The 19676-nt window shown below is 39.5% G+C and overlaps 1 protein-coding gene and 1 pseudogene across 1 annotated transcript; both read left to right on the top strand.

Moving 5' to 3' along the window:
* Positions 1 to 3175: 3175 nt before the first annotated feature.
* On the top strand, positions 3176 to 7567 carry LOC100768058 (annotated as a pseudogene).
* Positions 7568 to 17083: 9516 nt separating this feature from the next.
* Positions 17084 to 17751, top strand: LOC113832935 (10 kDa heat shock protein, mitochondrial-like). The gene is made up of 2 exons (XM_035451348.1): positions 17084 to 17099; positions 17184 to 17751. The coding sequence occupies exons 1-2, from the start codon at positions 17084 to 17086 to the stop codon at positions 17558 to 17560; spliced, it is 393 nt and encodes a 130-aa protein (XP_035307239.1). The 3' UTR covers positions 17561 to 17751.
* The last annotated feature ends 1925 nt before the right edge of the window (positions 17752 to 19676 follow it).

Raw genomic sequence — 19676 nt, 5'->3', positions numbered from 1 at the left:
GATGTTCCACACTTTAAGTGCATATCCCATGAACAGTGCTGAGTTTAGTGTTGTCTCTAGCACTCTGGTCATCACTGCCTTTGGTTTGAAGCACACGGGACTGTGTTTACTTCTGATCTGAAGTCACTGAAAACCAACACCTTCCCATAGGTTTCACATTTCTTTTATCTATTTTTCATTCATTTTTCTAGTTTTCTTGTCTTTCATTGTATTTTGATATTCAGTTTATGTCCTTCATTGACTTATAAGTTATATCTAATTTTCTTTTAATTGTTGCTATAAGATGATATGGAATTTTAATATACCACCAACTATCTTTAGTCCACCTGAAAACACTGTTAGATCTCATGATGTATGATGACCATATCAATAACATTCTTCCATTTCCCCCTCTGTCTTTGATAATGAAATCATATATTTCACTTTTGAGTTTCTTGAAATTTTTATTATTATGTTTAGTGTATTAAGGACAACTCAATTTAAAGAAGATTAAAAATGAGAAAATATTTTTGTATGTTTTCATTACCTTTAACATTGTTTTACATTCATTGTTGTGTTTTGAAGCCTGGTTTCAGTCTCAATGGAATTTTCTTGAGTATATTAGTGTGGTCGTTTGAATAAGAATGACCAACATTGGCTCATATATTTGAATGGTTGACCCTCAGGGAGTGATACTACTTGAGAGGGATTAGGAGGTGTGGTCTTGTTGGAGGAAATGTATCACTAGGGGTGGACTTTCAAGTTTCAAACCCCCAAACCTGTCGTAAGCTCTGTGTTCCTGCTACCTGGATTGATAGCCATTTCTAAGGCCACTGTATTGCTCTTAGCATCCACAGTTTGCACTATAGGGACCAGAAAATGTTTTCCTGCTTCATAATGCCAATGTACCTCTGGGATCTTCCAAAGGAGTCACAGGGCCCTGGTATCTACACAAACATCAACTTCAGAGGTATAACTAATTAACTTCCTCCTGACTACATTTGAATTCTTCAATACACCTGTGTCCTATTCCTTCCTTGTGCATCATTAAGGATTTTGATTTCCAGCTAACTCTGGTGACAAAATTGTCATGAAAACCTCCACTGTAATCTTTCCTCCCAGGTCCATATATAATGTGATCCAATTTACCATTTTCAACCCCCCCAAAAAGTGAATAATTTCTTCCTTTTGTGCAATCAAATGACAATGCTCAAAATCTCATAAAATTGCTGACACTGTTGCCACAGTTGGAACATTATGATTCAACACCCAATCTGTCTCTGTTCTCTGTGTCTTGAACATTCCAACATACCAGTGTTCCATGCTGTCTCTGACTTTTCTCAGGGCCATAATTACATCATCTTCTGACTCAAGTTCAACAGAAGCTTTGCCACTCCACCTGCCTTCACTAGTATGAATGACATGAACACCTGAGACCCAGTCATGAATTGTGCAGCTCGAGAGGATGGTTTATATGTCCTCAATTGAATAGGACCAGGGAAGGCCAGGGAGTCCTATCACATAGCTTACTTCCCTTAGGGATCCAGAGACAGAACACTTGACAGAGCTGATGTCACAAAAACTTGAGAACAAATTTATAGCTTAAAGACAAGACACTCATGGGAGGTAACTCTTAGTTTCCTGACCTGAATTATTTCCCAGTCTTATCCTTACTCTGTAAATTTCAGGAACTTCCTGAGATTTGTGAATTTGTTTACTTTAATTTTCATTCACTTTCTGAGTCTTAATAAGCCCCCTCCAGGAGTGAATGTTTCAACTCAGGAAATCTGTACATATAGCTTTCTTAACCTCTAGTTCCTTAATTCAAGAAAACATCTCTGCTCTGTGTCATCACTTTCTTGTACACCAAGGACTTGACAATGCTTATGTACTATACGTTCAGGAAAATAAGGTTCACTTCATTTGTATTTCTTCTCTGATGCACCAAAGTTTTTGATTCTTGTTTTCTAGTATTTTTTGTTTTTATATATTTTTATCATTTTTTTTCATTTTAAGGTAGAAAAACATTCAATTATTGTTAAAAATTCAAGTTAAATATAACATACACAGAGCCAATGAGAAAGGATATGCCATGTTGCACAATTAGTTCATAATTTTAAGTTTGTATTTAGCTTTTGAGAATTATGTATGTCATATTTTAATATAATAAAAGTCTTCATGATGTCATGCCTGTAATCCTTGTATTTGGGAGTTAATATCAGTAGGATCAGCAGTTCAAGGTGAACTGCAGCTGGTGATGTGTGAGAGTCTGTCTTAAACAAGGGGTGTGTGTGTGGAGAGACAGCTCTGAGGTTAAGAGCACTGGCTGCTCTTCCAGAGGTCCTGAATTCAATTCCCAGCAACCACATGGTGGCTCACAACCATATGTAATGAGATCTTGTGCCCTCTTCTGGCATGCAGACATACATGCAGACAGAAAACAGTACTCATAATAAAGTTTTAAAAATTTAAAGGAAAGAATACAAAACTATAACAACAAATAAACAAAAAATGAAATAATAAGAAAAATAATTATAAATACTTTTAAAAAATAAATTCTAGTCTAAAATCCCTCCCTCTGCCTTTATAAAAGCACCAGAACACTGTTAATTTTCAAAGTTTATAGTTCTTGGAGTCAGATATAGTGTTTGCTTGAAACAGTCTCCTGAGATCTTCCTTTTCTGATCTTCAGGCAAGCTTTATTAGATCATTATCAACATATCACCACAGGTATTATAATTAAGGAAGTTTGATAGGGGTCAAAGAGTCACCCTTTTAACATTTTCCTGCTAAATTAGAAAGTCAAGATAAAATGCAGATGCCATCTCTCGTGTGCTTGATACCCTGTCTCTCTGACTGGTTGTTAAAAGGTAAACGTAGTGGCTTGAATGAGAATGGAGACCATAGGTTCATGTTTAGTCTAAAGCAGCTCTCCAAAATGATAATGTTGGTGACAATGTCCTAAACAGATGGAGTTTGGCCAGAATAAAGGAAGAATTGTTAATGAGTAAACAGAGGCCAAAAGGTGGACTTCTCTTTACCATGAATCCCCCTTAATCTGACCTGAAGACCAACTACCTGGGGCAAGGGTCTAGTTCCTGGTCAATCCAACAGCCTATAACAGTTCAAAGACCCCCCCACCCTGTTGACTGTCCTACAAAATCTGCTTCTGCTTTTGCCATATTTCTTTCTACCCATGAATTTGTTCAATTTGGTGGTTCACTATGCCCTTGCTTGCATTTTGTGCCAAAACTCAGGTGGTAAACTTTCAGATCCAAAAGAAGACCCATTTAGGACAAGTTTATTTGGTAATGCAGAAAGGAAGAAGAATCCAACACAAATATGGTTTGGTTCTCTGAGCAAGGATGTCAGATATTTTGTAACGTCAGTACAAAACCAGCCTCAAAAGGCAAAGGATGACAAAGGCCAGAAGGCATCAATGTATGAATTTCTTTCCACAAGTCTCCATGAAGTTGTTTCTAGGAGGTCTGAAACAGCTTCTAGAATATCTGCAAAAAAAAAAAATAGCAAAAGAACTATTCAGCAGAGATCACTCAGAAATGGAGTTCAGAAACAGAAGATGGTAGACATGATTCCAAAGAGGAGCTGAAGGAGAGACTTGTCTTCTTCCATATCCAACAATTAGTGTGATGGTTCACAGGTAAATGGTGACACAGACTTATTAGCAAGTGACTAATGCAGAATCTGACTGTTCTGGAAGCTTGACTGTTTAACTCTTTCCATTGGCAGAACATATAGTGTCTCCTGACACTGAAGAACAAAGCTACTCTGGAGAAGAAGGTCTGCATAAAAGATCTGCATTCAGTAGGACGACATTCCAAGAACTGATCTAGATTTCATTAAGCCAAAAATGCTTGTGAAAAAACATACTGCTAGCTAACGGTTCTTCACCGCATTCAGGCTAATTTCTAGTTGATATTACACTCAGAAGAACCTGTAATGTATCAGATGACTGACTCCCTTAGCCTATCACCAGACACACCTCCCTACCTCTGCTGAATAATTCAACTCACAGACAAATGATGTCAAGCCTCTCCATGGTGAAGCTGTCACCCAGAATTAGATCTGGGAAAAAGAAATCACAGCGGAAAGACTTTGCTTCATATTGCTTCTATTAAGGGTGATATACCTTCTGTTGAATACCTCTTGCACAATGGAAATGACCCAAATGTTAAAGACCATGCCGGATGGACACCATTGAATGAAGCCTGCAGTCATATGACATGAAGGTAGTAGAATTTCTGCTCCAGCATAATGCTTTGTTGAACACCACTGGCTATTAGAATCACCACTCTATAATGGGGCCAAGAAGGGGCAGGTGGATATAGTGAAAGTGTTACTGTCCTACAGTGTCTCCAGGAATTCTTACTTGCTGTGACCCTTTGCAATAGCCACAAATAATATAAGATATCTTGGGGTAACTCTAACCAAGCAAGTAAAAAACCAATATGATAAGAACTTTAAGTCTTTAAAGAAAGAAATTAGAGAAGATATCAGAAGATGGAAAGATCTCCAGCGCTCTTAGGTAAGATTAGCCTAGTAAAAATGGCAATCTTACCAAAAGCAATCTATACATTCAATGCAATCTCCATCAAAATTCCAACACAATTCTTTACAGACCTTGAAAGAACACTCCTCAACTTCATAAGGAAAAAAAAAACAGGGTAGCTAAAACAATCCTGTATAATAAAGTAGCTTCCAGAGATATCTCCATCCTTGGTTTCAAGCTCTATTGTAGTGCTATGGTAGTAAAAAGACCTTGGTACTGGCATTAAAACAGATAGGTGGATCAATAGAACCAAATCAAAGACCCTAATATAAACCCACACACCTCTGAACACCTAAATTTTGACAAAGAAACCAAAATTATACAATGGAAAAAAAAAGAGCATGTTTAGCAAATGTTGCCTGCAAAACTGGATGTTGGCATGGAGAAGAATACAAATAGATCCGTATCTGTTGCCCTGCACAAAGCTAAAGTCCAAGTGGATCAAAGACCTTAAAATAAATACAGTTCTACTGAATCTATAGAAGAGAAAGCAAGAAATGGCCTTGAACACATTGGCACAGCAGACAACTTCCTGAATAAAACACCAGCAGCACAGATACTGAGATTGAAAATTAATAAATGGGACCTCATGAAGCTAAAAAGCTTCTGTAAGGCAAAGGACACTGTCAATAAGACAAAATGGAAGCCTACAGAATGGGAAAAGATCTTCACCAACCCTGCATTTGACAGAGGATGATCTCCAAAATATATAAATGACTCAAGAAACTAGACATCAAAACACAAAATAACTCAATTAAAAATGGGGTACTGACCTAAACAGTGAATTCTCAACAGAAGAATCTCAAATGTCCAAAAACTCTTAAAGAATTGTTCATCCTTAGCTACCAGGGAAATGCAAATCATAAAGACTCTGAGATACCATCTTACACCTGTCAGAATGGCTAAGATCAAAAGCCTATGTTGTAGAGGATGTGGAAAAAGGGGAATACTCCTTCACTTCAAACTTGAGAGTGCAAACTTTGTACAGCCACTTTGGAAATCAATATGGCAGTGTCTCAGAAAACTGGGAATCAATCTACCTCAGAACCCAGCTATTCCAATTCTTGGAATATAACCAAAGGATGCTCAATCATACCACAAGGACACTTGCTCGACTATGCTAATAGCAGAACTATTCATAACATCCAGTACCTGGAAACAACGTAGATGCCCCTCAACTGAATAATGAATAAAGAAAATGTGGTACATTTACAAAGTGGTGCATTACTCGACTGTTAAAATAATGACATCAGGAAATTTGAAGGCAAATGGATGGAACTAGAAAAAAAATCATTCTAAGTGAGGTAACCCAGATCCAGAGAGACAAACATGGTATTTACTCACTTGTAAGTGGATATTAACTGTTAAGGATAATCATGCTACAATCCACAGCCCCAGAAAGACTAGGTAAGAAGGAGGGCCCAAAGAAGGACACATGGATTTTCCTGGGGAGGGGAAATAGGGAAAATCTTCTGAGTACACTGAAGGCTGACAGGGATAGGAATGTGAGGGGTTGGGTCAGGGGCTGAATAGAGTGGAATGGCAATGAAAAAGATGTCATGATGGGGGGAAATTTTGGGGTCAGTTAGAAAAGTGGTGTAAGAGAACTCTCATGCAACCATAAGGGATGTCCCCAGCTCAGACTCCTAGCAATAGTGGATAGGTAGCCAGAACTGGCTTATCTCCTGTAATCACATTGGTGTCATCCTAAATATCATCAGAGAGGCTTTATCTAGTAACTGATGGAAACAGATGCAAAGATCTGCAGTGAAGCACTGGGCTGAACTCTAGGCCTCCTGTTGAAGAAATGGAAGAAGAATTGTATAATCCAGCAGGGTCAAGGTCATAACAAGGGAATCCACAGAGACAACTAACCTGGGCCCATAGGAGCTCAGCCACTGAATCAACAGCTAAGAAGCCTGTATGGAACTGATCTAGGCCTTGTACGTATGTAAGACAGTTGTGTAGCTTGGCATACTTCTGGGACTCCTAGCAGTGGGAGTGTGGCCTGTCCACGATGTTTTCACAGACTTTGGGTTTGTGAACCTCATACTTGGTTACCTTATCAAGCCTTAATCTGAGGGCCGGAGCTTAGTTCTGCCTTGATATGTCATGCTTTGTTGGCCCCCATGTGAGCCCTTTCTGAACAGAAACTGAGGAGAAGTGGATTGGGAGTGGGGGGCAGAAAGGAGGTGAGGGGAGGGAGTGGAAGTAGAGGAGTGAGGGAAAACTATGATCAGATTGTAAAATAAATGAATAAATTTAATTTAAAAAAGATCTTTGCTGTGTGGCCCATGGATTGTACAGGCAATGAAACTATAAGATGACTATTGCTGTCACCAGAGAAGAACAAACAAACCAGCCCATGTGTGCTCATAAGTGCTGGAGAGTTCAAAAATGGGCTGCTGATGCTTACAACCAGTGGGATTCCTTCAGAAAAACAGAAAATGCTCAGCAAATGTGAGATAGTTCTTAAGACTATAAAATGTGCTGAGTTTGACAGAACAGTAACTCATGCTGCTATTCTGATGATGAATATTAAAGTACTTTGAAGTCTATGTTTAGGATTCTCAATGGATGTTGGCTACCAAAGTTTGACTGGGTGGAAGCCTGTCTGCACAGCAAAGCATGTAAACAATCACAAAAGTAAAGGTTCCTGGAGGTCAACAGAGGAGCAGGCTCAACAGAGAGTAGCTGTTGCCAAAGCTGTTTGATGAAGACTACTGCTTTTGGGGGAAACTTGAAACATCAGCTAAAGCACAGCCTCCTTAAATTCATTGCTGCAGCAAGAGACAAGGTCCTCAGTAGAAAGTCCAAGCCAGACAGTGATGTGCCTCAGATCATCAACACAGTGTGTCCCATGCCTCTCCTGATTTGGATCAGCACTTCTGTACATGGCACATCATCTCTAAAGATCTGTCTCACTGTCATGAAAGAGTTCACGAGGGCAGAGTCTGGATGGCTCCTCCCACTTGGCTAATTAGCTGTGCAATGGCTTTTGAGCTGCTTCCTCTTTGATAGTTGAATGTCATACCATGTGAACATTTTGAGTTGAACATGCATAGCTTGTGAGAATGAGGATGTTGTGTTATGTTTGATCATTTACAATTTTTTATGGATAAGGAAAACAATTTACATTTTCCCCTTTGGATTTCAGAGCAAAATAACTGAAGAAAAAAATCAAAAGATGAGGCTCCTAGTCTCTCTGTGGACTATATTAATGATAAATTTTAAGGCTCAAACTTAACAGGGATAAATTTATAAAACCCTATCATATATAAGTTACTAACTCATTAAAAACTGCTAAAGATAATTAAAACATGCAAGTTAATGGCCAATTACCTAATAAATGGTAAAATTCTTTAATGTGTTCAGAACTATGTTTGTACATAATAAGTAAAATTGTAGTTTATTTACAGGGACAAGCTTGGAGGGAAAGACCAATTTATATTTCTCATTATATAGTATTCTGTATATGCTGTCAAGGTTAAGCCTAAAGCGGGTAACTAAAAACAAGTTGAAAGTAAACATAAAGTTTAATATAAAATAATATTCACAATCAGATGTATTTTTTTAAATGTAAGAGACTGCTACTCATGTATTTGAAAACTTTGTTCCCAATTGGGGAAACTGTTTGGAAAGGTTTAGGAGGAGGTGTGTCACTGAGGTTGGACTTTGAGGTTTCAAAAGACTCATGCCATTCCCAGTGTGTCCTCTGTTTCCAATTTGTACATCAGGATATGAGCTCTCAGCTACTGTTCTAGTGGTATGGCTCTCTGCCTACTTCATACTCCTTGCCATGATGGTCATAGACTCTAACGCTCTGGAACTATGAGCTTCAAGTTAGACACTTACATTTATGTATTGCCTTTTTGGGTGGCATTTTGTTATGGCAATATAAAAGACTGCAGATAACCTTGTCTGTTTTGTAAGGTCAAAGAAAAATTTAGGGCTGGAGATGTAACTCAGTAGTTAGTAGATCTTAATGTACAACTATGAATACCTAAGCTCAGATCCCAGCATCCACATAATAGTATAGTCAGGTTCTCTCTTGTGTACACCTGTAACACGCAAGCTGTGATTAGTGGAGAAAGGAGGTTCACTGACACTTGTTGGTTGCCAGCCTCACCTCATAACAAAAACTGGGGAGCTCCAGGTACAGGAAGAGATCCTGCCTCAAAATAAAAGGGTGGAGAGTGATAGAGGAAGACACTCAGCATCTTCCTTGGGCCTCTGTGTATACAATCTCTCTCTCTCTCTCTCTCTCTCTCTCTCTCTCTCTCTCTCTCTCTCCTCTCCCTCCTCCCTCCTCCTCTCTTCTCTCTCTCTCTCTCTCTCTCTCTCTCTCTCTCTCTCACACACACACACACACACACACACACACACAAAAGCATGAACTAGAAAAAAACTTTAAAAAACCCAGAATTTATGTATCACAGTATTTGAAGTTTGTGGATCTCGGTATCAATCATTTCAAATAAATCATTATGAAACTAAACTTTTTATTTTGTTTCTGTGGCAGCACATTTTACACATTAACCCAACTGGACCCTGGAGTGCCCAGATAACTGGCTAGTCATTATTTCTGCATGTGCCTTCAGGGTGCTTCAGAAAGAGGTTTGCACTTGACTCTCAGACGGCAAAGAACACAGGCCCCTCCTTAGAATGAGTGTGCATCATTCCATTTGTAAGATATGTAATACTGTGAGAAGGCAAAGGACAAGATTCACCTCTCATTATCAAATTGAACTAGGAATTGGTCTGTTTCTGGTCTTGCACTCCTACTCACTTGCTTTTCCCACACAGCCTGGAATCTACACCATTGCATTCTGACTTTCAGGTCCAGCATGGAATCCACAGCATTGTATTTGGTCTTTCAAGCCTCTCAAGTGTAATAAGGAGGGCCTATCTTGATTTACATCTTGTAGGCTGAAATTTGTGCATTATCTCAGATATCATAAGTATGTGAGCCAATATCTTCTCATAAATTTCCTGGTGAACATACACATTTCTTCCAAAGAAATGGAACAAACAAACACACATCACATACACACAAAACACACCACACAGCCATACATACACAAATGCATACAAATATAAATACACAAATGCATCCATTTTTGCCCACTAGAATCTCTCCCCTTTAATTCTGGAAATTAATGGAAACACTTTTTAAATTTGGTGTCAATCAAATCTTACTGCATCTATGGCTTTTGTGCCAATTTTATAACCATTAATACATACTTGAAATGCTTAATGCAGTGCAGTTGTGTAGGCAGAGTTTTACTCTGCAGTTCCCAAATAATCACTCAGAGGCTTAATAACAATTATAAATGCTTGGCCAATAGCTCAGGCTTATTACTAACTAGGTCTTATAAATTAACCCATTTCTATTAATCTATGTGCTGCCCAAAGGCTCATGGACTTTACCTCTATCCCATTTTGTGTGTCTGAATCATTCTCCATCTGACTGGTGACTCTATTGACTCCATCCTTCTTCATCCCATCATTTCCAGTTTGGCTTTCCCACCTACCTTTTTCCTGTTCAGCTATTGCCAGTCAGTTTGTGTATTAAACAAGTCACAACACATATAGTCACAGTACACGGAAGGATTATTCCACAGCATAGTTGAGAGTCCAAATGACCTCAAATCCAGAAATATCAGAAATACATATTATATATATATAATACATATATAAATATAATCTTTTATATATAATCTTTTATATATTATATATATATATATATAATCTTTTTAACAAGTTGTTATAACACCTGAGTTCTATTTTTAAGTTCCCCCTTAAGCAACTGACATCTCTCATTTGCTAAACTTATTTTTGCCTTGATCAACCAATGATAATGAAATAAATAAATAAATAAATAAATAAATATTTCTCTGATGCAAATGTTTTCTGACTGATGCCCATGGTCAGGAAAGAATAAGAGACTGAATGTGCCCTATTTGTAATTAGATTTTCTCTATTTTTCTTTCAGCTTGGCCTCCTTAGAACTGCAAAGTATTTAATACTCCAGAACATCCCCCCAAATAACTAATTATTTGGTGAATCCAATGACATGCTGATGACTGGGACAACTTGGTATTGTTTGGACTGCTCCAGAAGTTCATATTGAAACCAAAACAAGTCTACAATGCTTCTATTAATGATATACCCTGTAAGGATGACTAGTTTATGTTTGGTTCACATATTGGCTTCAGGAAAAATCTATCAGGGAAAAGTTGCTGATTCCACAAAAGATTATCTTGGAAGATGTGTTTCTCCATACATTTCGAGTGCTCATTTAGCTTTCTTCAAGCTTGAAACTTGTTATTCTAGCTCATAATGGGATAACCATTAAGCCTGTACCCAAATCCAATCAATTTCTGACTTGCTGGAAGCTCTTAATTTGTCCTTTAAAGAAGGTTTCAAAGTTCAAGAATTTGGACAGTCTTTAACAAAAGTTTGAAAGTAAAACTTTTGGCTTTCATCAGAATTGGGAAAAGAAAATGTAGAAACAGGTTTGATTATACTAGATACCAACTTTCTAAAGTCAAGATGCTCTCTGATAAGTCTATGTACACTGCTGAGATCACTTTAGTGTCTTTCTACCAACAAAGTCTTAATTATGTACTTCTTACACATGAGGCAGAGAGCACTCTGCACACTTTGTTACTGAGTCTTCACCTACCCCTAGGAGTCAATTGTGATGACCATTATTTATTGTATATTTGATGGGCTTTAGAATCATCTGGGAGGGGTTAGGAGGGATGGCTTAGTTACAGAAAACCCAGGTTTGATTTCTAGCACCTATACAATGGCTTACAACTGTGTGTAACTCCAATTCTGGGGAATCTAATAACCTCTTATGACCATCCTGTGTACCATACACAAACACAGTAGACAGCCAAAACAACCAAAACACCATCACCTATAAAACATAAATAAATCTTAGAATTACCTTGGAGACACACCTCTAGGCATACCTATCAGGGTGTTTCAGAGAAGCTGAAGTGAGGAGGTGAGATTAACTCTGAATATAAGCATCACCCTCCTATGGACTGGGGATCCTAGACTACATAAAAGGCAAAAAAGAAGTCTGTAAGCTGAGCATCAGAATTAATTGCTGTCTGCTTCCTGATTGTTTGTACAATGTGACAAGCTGCCTCCATGCTCCTCACCAAAATGGGCTATAACTCCTTGTAGCATAAGAAAAAAAAAAAAAACTTACCCTTCCTTAATTTGCTTTTGTCTGTTTCTTTGTCATACAAACAAGAACATCATACTAGTAGCACACACACTGAGACTGACAATTAATAAATGGGACCTCCTGAAACAGAGAAGCTTTTGTAAATCAAAGGACACAGTCAACAAAACAAAACAGCAGCCCACCGAATGGAAAAGATATTCTCCAATCTCACATCTGACAGAGGGCTGATTTCCAAAATATACAAAAAACTCAAGAAGCTAGTCACCAAAAAACCAACTAATCCAATTAAAAAGTGGGGTCCACAACTAGAGAATTCTCAATGGAGGAATCTAAAATGGCTGAAAGACACTTAAGAAAGTGCTCAACATCCTTGACCATCAGGGAAATGCAAATCAAAACAACTCTGAGATTTCATCTTACTCCTGTCAGCATGGCTAAAATAAAAAACACCAATGATAGCTTATGCTGGAGAGGATGTGGAGAAAGAGGAACATTCCTCCACTGCTGGTGGGATTGCCAACTCATGCAGCCACTTTGGAAATCAGTATGGTGGTACCTCAGGAAAATGGGAATCAGTCTACCACAAGATCCAACAATTCCACTCTAGGGCATATACCCAAAAGATGCACATTCATACAAGGACATGTGTTCAAATATGTTCATAGCAGCATTATTTGTAATAGCCAGAACCTGGAAGCAATCTAGATGCCCCTCAACTGAAGAATGGATGGAGAAAATGTGGTACATTTACACAATGGAGTACTACTCAGCAGGAAAAAACAATGGAATCTTGAAATGGGTGGAACTAGAAGAAACCATCCCGAGTGAGGTAACCCAGTAACAAAAAGACAAACATGGTATGTACTCACTCATATATGGATATTAGGTATAGAGCAAAGGAGTACCAGCCTACAATCCACACCAATAGAGAAGCTAGGAAACAAGGAGGACCCTAAGAATGACATGCATGTTCCTTCGGAGAAGGTGAAAGGGACAAGATCTCCTGAGCTAATTGGGAGCATTGGAAAGGGAGAGGGAACTAGAAGAAAAAGAGGGGGAGAATAGAGGGGAGAGGAGGACATAAGAGAGCAGGAAGATTTAGTCAGGGAAAGAATTGAGGAGAGCAAAAAAAGATACCACAATAGAGGGAATCATTATAGGTTCAAAGAGAATTCAAGCACTAGGGAAATATCCAGAGATCTACAAGTTTGACCCCAACTAACAAGCTAAGCAGTGGTTGAGAGGCTATCTTAGATGCCCTTCTCTGATAATGAGATTGATGACTACTTTATACACCATCCTAGAACCTCCATCCATAGCTGATGGAAACAGAAGCAGACACCAATAGCTAAACACTGATCTGAACTCTGGAATCCAGTTGCAGAGAGGGAGGAGTGATGAGCAAAGCAGTCAAGATCAGGCTGGTGAAACCCACAGAAAAAGCTGACCTGAACAGTGTTGCTCATGGACCCCAGACTGATAGCTGGGAAACCAGCATAGGACTGTTCTAGACCCCCTGAATGAGGATGTCAGTTTGGAGGTCTGAACACTCTATTGGGCCTCTGGTAGTGGATCAGTATTTATCCCTAGTACAAAAATGGACTTTGGGAGCCTTCACCACATGGAGGGATACTCTCTCAACCTAGACACACAGGTCAGGATCTAGGCCCTGCTCCAAATGATATGACAGACTTTGAAGATTCCCATGGAAGGCTTCACCCTCCCTGGGGAGCTGAAAGGAGTTGGGATGAGGTGGGGGGGCAGGGGAGGAGAGGAGGGAGAGGGAACTGGGACTGACATGTAAAAGAAGCTTGTTTCTAATAAAAAAAAAAAAAACTTGAAAGGGGAAAAAGAGAAAAGTATCTGATGATAATATAGTAAATAATTTGATGAAGAGTAAAAGCAACTTTATAATAGAGCTTATGTATAGGGGAATCAAAATCTGAATCCAAGATATTAATTGCTTAGGGACTTTCTTCATAGTGTTGATTTCCCCGTTCTATCAGCCATTAGGGAATGAACAATTTTGAAGTGTCTATCAAGTAGCTTTCTAAACATTGGAAGTGACAGCCATAGGGAAAACTAGTTCAAATCTGAGACAAAGGTTGGTAGACTATGTCCCTGAAATCAAAACCAATCAATCTCCTGCTTACCTTCTCAAATCAGCCATTCACTGGCTTGCCTCCTTTCTTCCTTCCTTTCTTCCTTTCTTTCCTTCATTCATTCTTTCCTTCTCTGCCCCGTAAAGTCTTATTGAAACAAAAAACCTCCTTGACTTATATACTAACTGTGGCTGTTTTGTCCTCATATGCTACAAAGAGGTAAATAGCTTGAATAGGGAGCCCCGGGCTCACAAAGTCTGAGATATCTATTGTTCAGTATCTAACAGAAAAGTTTGCCTAAATGCAAATATGTTCCTAAACTCCCCATGAAACACACTAAATAATACTTGATTATCTTAAGAGTAAAGTAAGTAGCCAGATAATGACAATGTCAGTGTATAATACAAAGGGCACACTCCATGTAATTCTTGTTTCTTTATGCACATGTAAACTGAATAAAAATACAGAATGTCTTAAACATGAAGTCCTATTTCTACAGGATGCAGTGATAATGGTTACCTATAAGCTCATACTGTTTTGTCCCATTTTTAGACAGTCTCCTCAGTACTTTGAATGAAACAGTTCAAGGGATTTGAGCTGTAGGATCTGGTTAGTATGCTTATTCTATTGTTTACAACAGGTTCTGTTCACCACTCTAAGTCCATGTTCTTCTGTTGGCCTAGTTGGTAGGTAAAATACATCTTCATCCTAAATACAGTGCCTTTATATTTGGGTTTGTATTATTTGTTTTGTAAATACAAAACATCCCATGCATCTTTGAAAAGTTTAACTTGTCCTTTTATTTCTTCAATATTCTCTGCTACAGAACATCAATAATGATGAGAGCTATCTTCCTAAATATTCACATACTAGAGTTCAATTAGAGTTACTCGACACAGGCAATTATGCTCATCCCAGAAACATTCCAAATAAAAGTTCCAATGCCTGGTGAGGGAAATCTGCCCTTAAGTTATTGGTCAGGGATGTCTTGGCAACTTTCCAAACAACAGAGATTATTGATTGTCAGTGCTCTAGGTTTCCCACCATAACTTGATGCTAAAACCCTATTGATAAAGATATCACACACAGTAGTCATATGTCATGGAGAAATCAAATTGATACTGACAAGGAAGCTTCCTCTATGCTGGAAAACTATCATAACACCGTAAAGTGCTATTTAGTCTGTGGGGAGGGAGGAGGCTATCAATATTTTGACCCATCTGTGAGCTGTGTAAGCTATAGTAATGGCCAATGAAACAAGATATGCTCAAGGATGCAATAGCAGCATAAACATTCTAAATGTAATCTTCAGCTTTCTGAGTGAAGTTATGGCTCACTCCATAGGAGAAATCATAAGCCTAATAGTGTAAATAAGGACAGGAACCTCTGGCTGGGGAGCTCATAGACCACAAAGTAAGCTAAACTACTAATAATTTTCTAAATGTATACATTTTCAAATTGTCGTCTAAGTTTCTATCTCTACACCCACTTTAGTACAGTTTTCAAGTATTATTAGAGAACTTTTTGTGAAGTGCATGATGGAACTGAGTTCCATGCAGGAACTCAGATCGTCTCCAAGTACAGAGAATGAGTACATAAGAAGTGCTTATCCACAAATGAAATATGTATATCAAGACCTGTATTATAACATTTTCTACTTCTGTTCTAAAACCACATGTCCAAGGCAAGTAATACTAGGAAGAGTGAGGGAGAATTTCAGGGCACTGGAGCAGCATCTGAGAATGCAAAGCTTGATCCTTGAAAAGTTAACTGGTGAGTCACTTCACAGACCCCCAGTTATTTTTTTGACCTTGCAGACCGACATGGTTACTTGCTGCCTTAGTTATGTTTCTATATTCTTGACAAAATACCATGACCAAGGCAACTTATAAAGGAAGAACATTAGAGTTCATGACTATCATGGTTAGGAAGTATGGCAGTGTTTTGCTACCAAAACACCAAACAATGAAATTAAAAGATGGAGTGCAGAACTAAACAGTGAATGCTCAACAGAGGAATGGGTGAAAGACACTTGAGAAAGTGCTCAACATCTTTAGCCATCAGAGAAACGCAACTCAAAAAAACTCTGAGGTACCATCTTACTCCTGTCAGAATGGCTAAAATGAATAACATCAATGACAATCTATGCTGGAAAGGATGTGGAGAAAGAGGAACTCTCCTCCATTGCTGGTGGGAGTGGAAACTTTTACCACTACTTTGGAAAGCAGTATTATGGTTTCTTAGGAAAATGGGAATCGGTCTACCTCAAGATCTAGCAATCCCTCTCTTGGGCATATACCCAAAGAATGCACACTCATACAATAAGGATATCTGTTCAACTATGTTCATAGCAGCATTATTTGTAATATCTGGAACCTAGAAGCAACCTAGATGCCCCTCAACTGAAGAATGGGTAGAGAAAATGTGGTATATTTATACAATGGAGTACTACTCAGCCAAAAGAAAACAAACAAAGAAACAAAAAACAATGGAATCTTGAAATTCCCAGGCAAATGGATGGAACTAGAAGAAACCATCCTCAGTGAGGTAACCCAATCACAGAAAGATAGGTATGTACTCACTCGTTTTTGATTTTTAGACATAGAGCCAAGGATCACTAGTCTACAATCCACACTACCAGAGGATCGAGGAAACAAGGAGGACCCCAATAGAAGATTCCATAGTCCCTCAAAGAAGGGGATGGGGACAAGAACCCCTGACCAAATTGGAGCCCGGGGGCAGGGAGAGGAAGAAAAGCCTTCATCCAGTTGCTGTTCGAAGCAGAAACAGACACCCACAGCTAAGCACTGAACCATACTACTGGAATTCATTTGTGGAGCGGGAGGACGGTTGAGCAAAGGAGCAAAGACAGGGCTGGAGAGACCTGCAGAAACAGTGAACCTGACCTACTGATAGAATGGAGACTCTGGTCATAAACCTGGGGAAGCAGCATTCGACCAAACCAAGCCCTCTGAATGTGGGTGTCAGCTAGGAGGCCAAGATAGTCTATGGGACCTTTAACAGCAGAGTCAGTCTTTATCCCTAGAGCACAAATGGACTTTGGGAGCCCATTCCCTATGGAGGGATACTATTGCAGTCCAGATACAGCAAGGAGTGCCTAGGCCCTCCCCCAAATGATAAGCAGACTTTGAAGGACCTTGGTGGAGGTCCTCACTACCCCTGGGGAGGAATGGGGGGGTGGATTGGGGGTGTTGGATGGGTAACATGGGAGGATGGGAGGGTGAGAGAATGGGGTGATTGATATGTAAATATGAGTAGTAATGAAAGAATTTAAATTAAAAAAAAACTTTAAAAAAAAAAAAAGGAAGCAGGATCTCAGCACTCTCCTTGCAGTGGCGGCCCGAGTGCAATCCGAGCTGCAGCGATGCGAGTCAAGGCTGGACAAGCTTTCAAAAGTTTCTACCGCTCTTTGATACAGTATTGGTTGAAAGGAATGCCGCCGAAACTGTGACCAAAGGTGGCATTATGCTTCCAGAAAAGTCTCAAGGAAAAGTATTGCAAGCAACATTAGTGGCTGTGGGATCAGGCACCAAAGGAAAGGGTGGAGACATTCAGCCAGTCAGTGTGAAAGTTGGAGACAAAGTTCTTCTCCCAGAAAATGGAGGCACCAAAGTAGTTCTAGACGACAAGGATTATTTCTTATTTAGAGATGCTGACATTCTTGGAAAATATATGGACTGAAATCACTGTTGAAATGGTATCACATAAAGCTGCCCATTCTGCCAAGAACCCCTGACCAAACTATTCTGAACTATTCATCATGTAAATAATTCCTGTGCCTCCCTTTTATAATAAACCGATGATGCCTAAACTGATGACAGCCATTGTCTCTGAAGGTTTAGTATCAATGTACTGTTATAAACATTTCCGAATAAAATAATGTAAATGAAAAAAAGGAAGTATGGCAGTACACAGGCAGGCCTGGCGCTAGAGTGGTAGCTGAAAGCTCACATCATGATGCACAAATAGAAAGCAGAGAGCACACTGAAAATGGCACTAGTCTTTTGAAACCGCAAAGTCTTTCCTAGTGACACACCTCTTCCAACAAGGCTATAGCTCCCAATCCTTCCAAAACGTCCACCAACTAGGGAACAAGCATTCAAATGCTTGTATTCAAACAAGTATTCAAGACTTATGCATGACATCATGCTCAAAGCAGCATAGATTCCCTAGCACCACCATCAAGACTCTGGGAACATTGCTGAAGAGGGAGCAGAAAGATTGTACAAGGTAAAATTGGAGAGGACCAGAGTGAAGCAGGATTTTATGGGCATGAAAAAAATCATTGAACCTATAAATTCATAGTAGCTTTTGTTGCCTGTACAAGACCTGTGCAGCATCAAGGAAGTCAATATTCCAGCGTGGAGCAGGAGGAGGCTTATGAGCCCCTGCTATTAGCTGATGAAATATTGACAGCAGTTGTTTCCGTAGGAAGGGATACCTAGTTTATTTTAAGGATATGGACCCTGGGAGGTCCACCATATACCAGTGCATAGTTTCTAGGGATTAAGTCAGCTTTTTAAAAAAATTAAATTAGAAATACATGTCATTCCCAGTTCCCTCTTCCTCCCCTCTCCCCCTCCTCCCATCCTGACTAATCCCCTATCCCATTCCCTTTCTGCTCCCAAAGAAGGGTGAGGGCTTCCATGGGGAATATTCAAAGTCTGTCATATCATTTGGGTCAGGGCCTAGGCCCTCCTCCATGTGTCTAGGCTGAGAGAGTATCCCTCTATGTGGAATGGGCTCCCAAAGTCCATTCTTTTGCTATGGATAAAAACTGATTTGCTACCAGAAGCCCCATAGATTGCCTACCCTTCCTCACTGACACCTATGTCCAGGGGTCTGGATCAGTCCTATGCTGGCTTCCCATAAGCTCATCCTTGTTCAGGTCAGCTGTTTCTGTGGGTTTCACCAGCCTGGTCTTGACACCTTTACTCATTGCTCCTCCCTCTCTGAAACTAGATTCCAGGAGTTTACATCAGTGCTTAGCTGTGGGTGTCTGCTTCTGTTTCCATCAGCTACTGGATAGAGTCTCTAGGATGGCATATAAGGTAGTCATCCATCTTATTATTGGGGAAGGCATTTAAGGGAGCATCTACACTATTGCTTAGTTGATGTCATCCTTGTAGATCTCTGGCAATTTCCCTAGTTCCAGACTTCTCTTTAAAGCTATAATGGCTCCCTCTATTATGGCATCTCTTTTCTTGCTCTCTTCTATTCTTCCCCTGACTCAACCTTCCTGCTCCCTCAAGTCCTCCTCTCCCCTCCTCTTCTCCCCTTCTCTTTCTCCTAGCTCCCTCTCCTCCCCCCCCCATGCTGCCAATGTGCTTAGGAGATCTTGATGCTTTCACCTTCTCCAGGATACCATGTATGTCTCTCTTAGAGTCCTCCTTGTTTCCTAGCTTCTCTAGCGGTGTGGAATGTAGGCTGGTAATCCTTTGCTCTATGTCTAAAAACCATACATGAGTGAGTACATACCATGTTTGTCTTTTTGTGACTGGGTTACCTCACTCAGGATGGTTTCTTCTAGTTCCATCCATTTTCCTGTGAATTTCAAGATTCCATTTTTTTTTCTGCTGAGTAGTACTCCATTGTGTAAATGCACCACATTTTCTCTATCCATTCTTCAGCTGAGGGGCATCTAGGTTGCTTCCAGGTTCTGGCTATTACAAATAATGCTTCTATGAACATAGTTGAACAGATGTCCTTGCTGTAGGAATGTGCTTCTTTTGGGTATATGCCTAAGAGTGGAATTGCTGGATCTTGTGGTAGACTGATTCCCATTTTCCTGAGGAAT

Source organism: Cricetulus griseus (genome assembly GCF_003668045.3).
Source record: "Cricetulus griseus strain 17A/GY chromosome 1 unlocalized genomic scaffold, alternate assembly CriGri-PICRH-1.0 chr1_0, whole genome shotgun sequence".
NCBI classification, from domain to species: Eukaryota; Metazoa; Chordata; class Mammalia; order Rodentia; family Cricetidae; genus Cricetulus; species Cricetulus griseus.
Note: the sequence above shows the minus strand (reverse complement) of the source record. Positions and strands in the feature narration are given on the sequence as shown.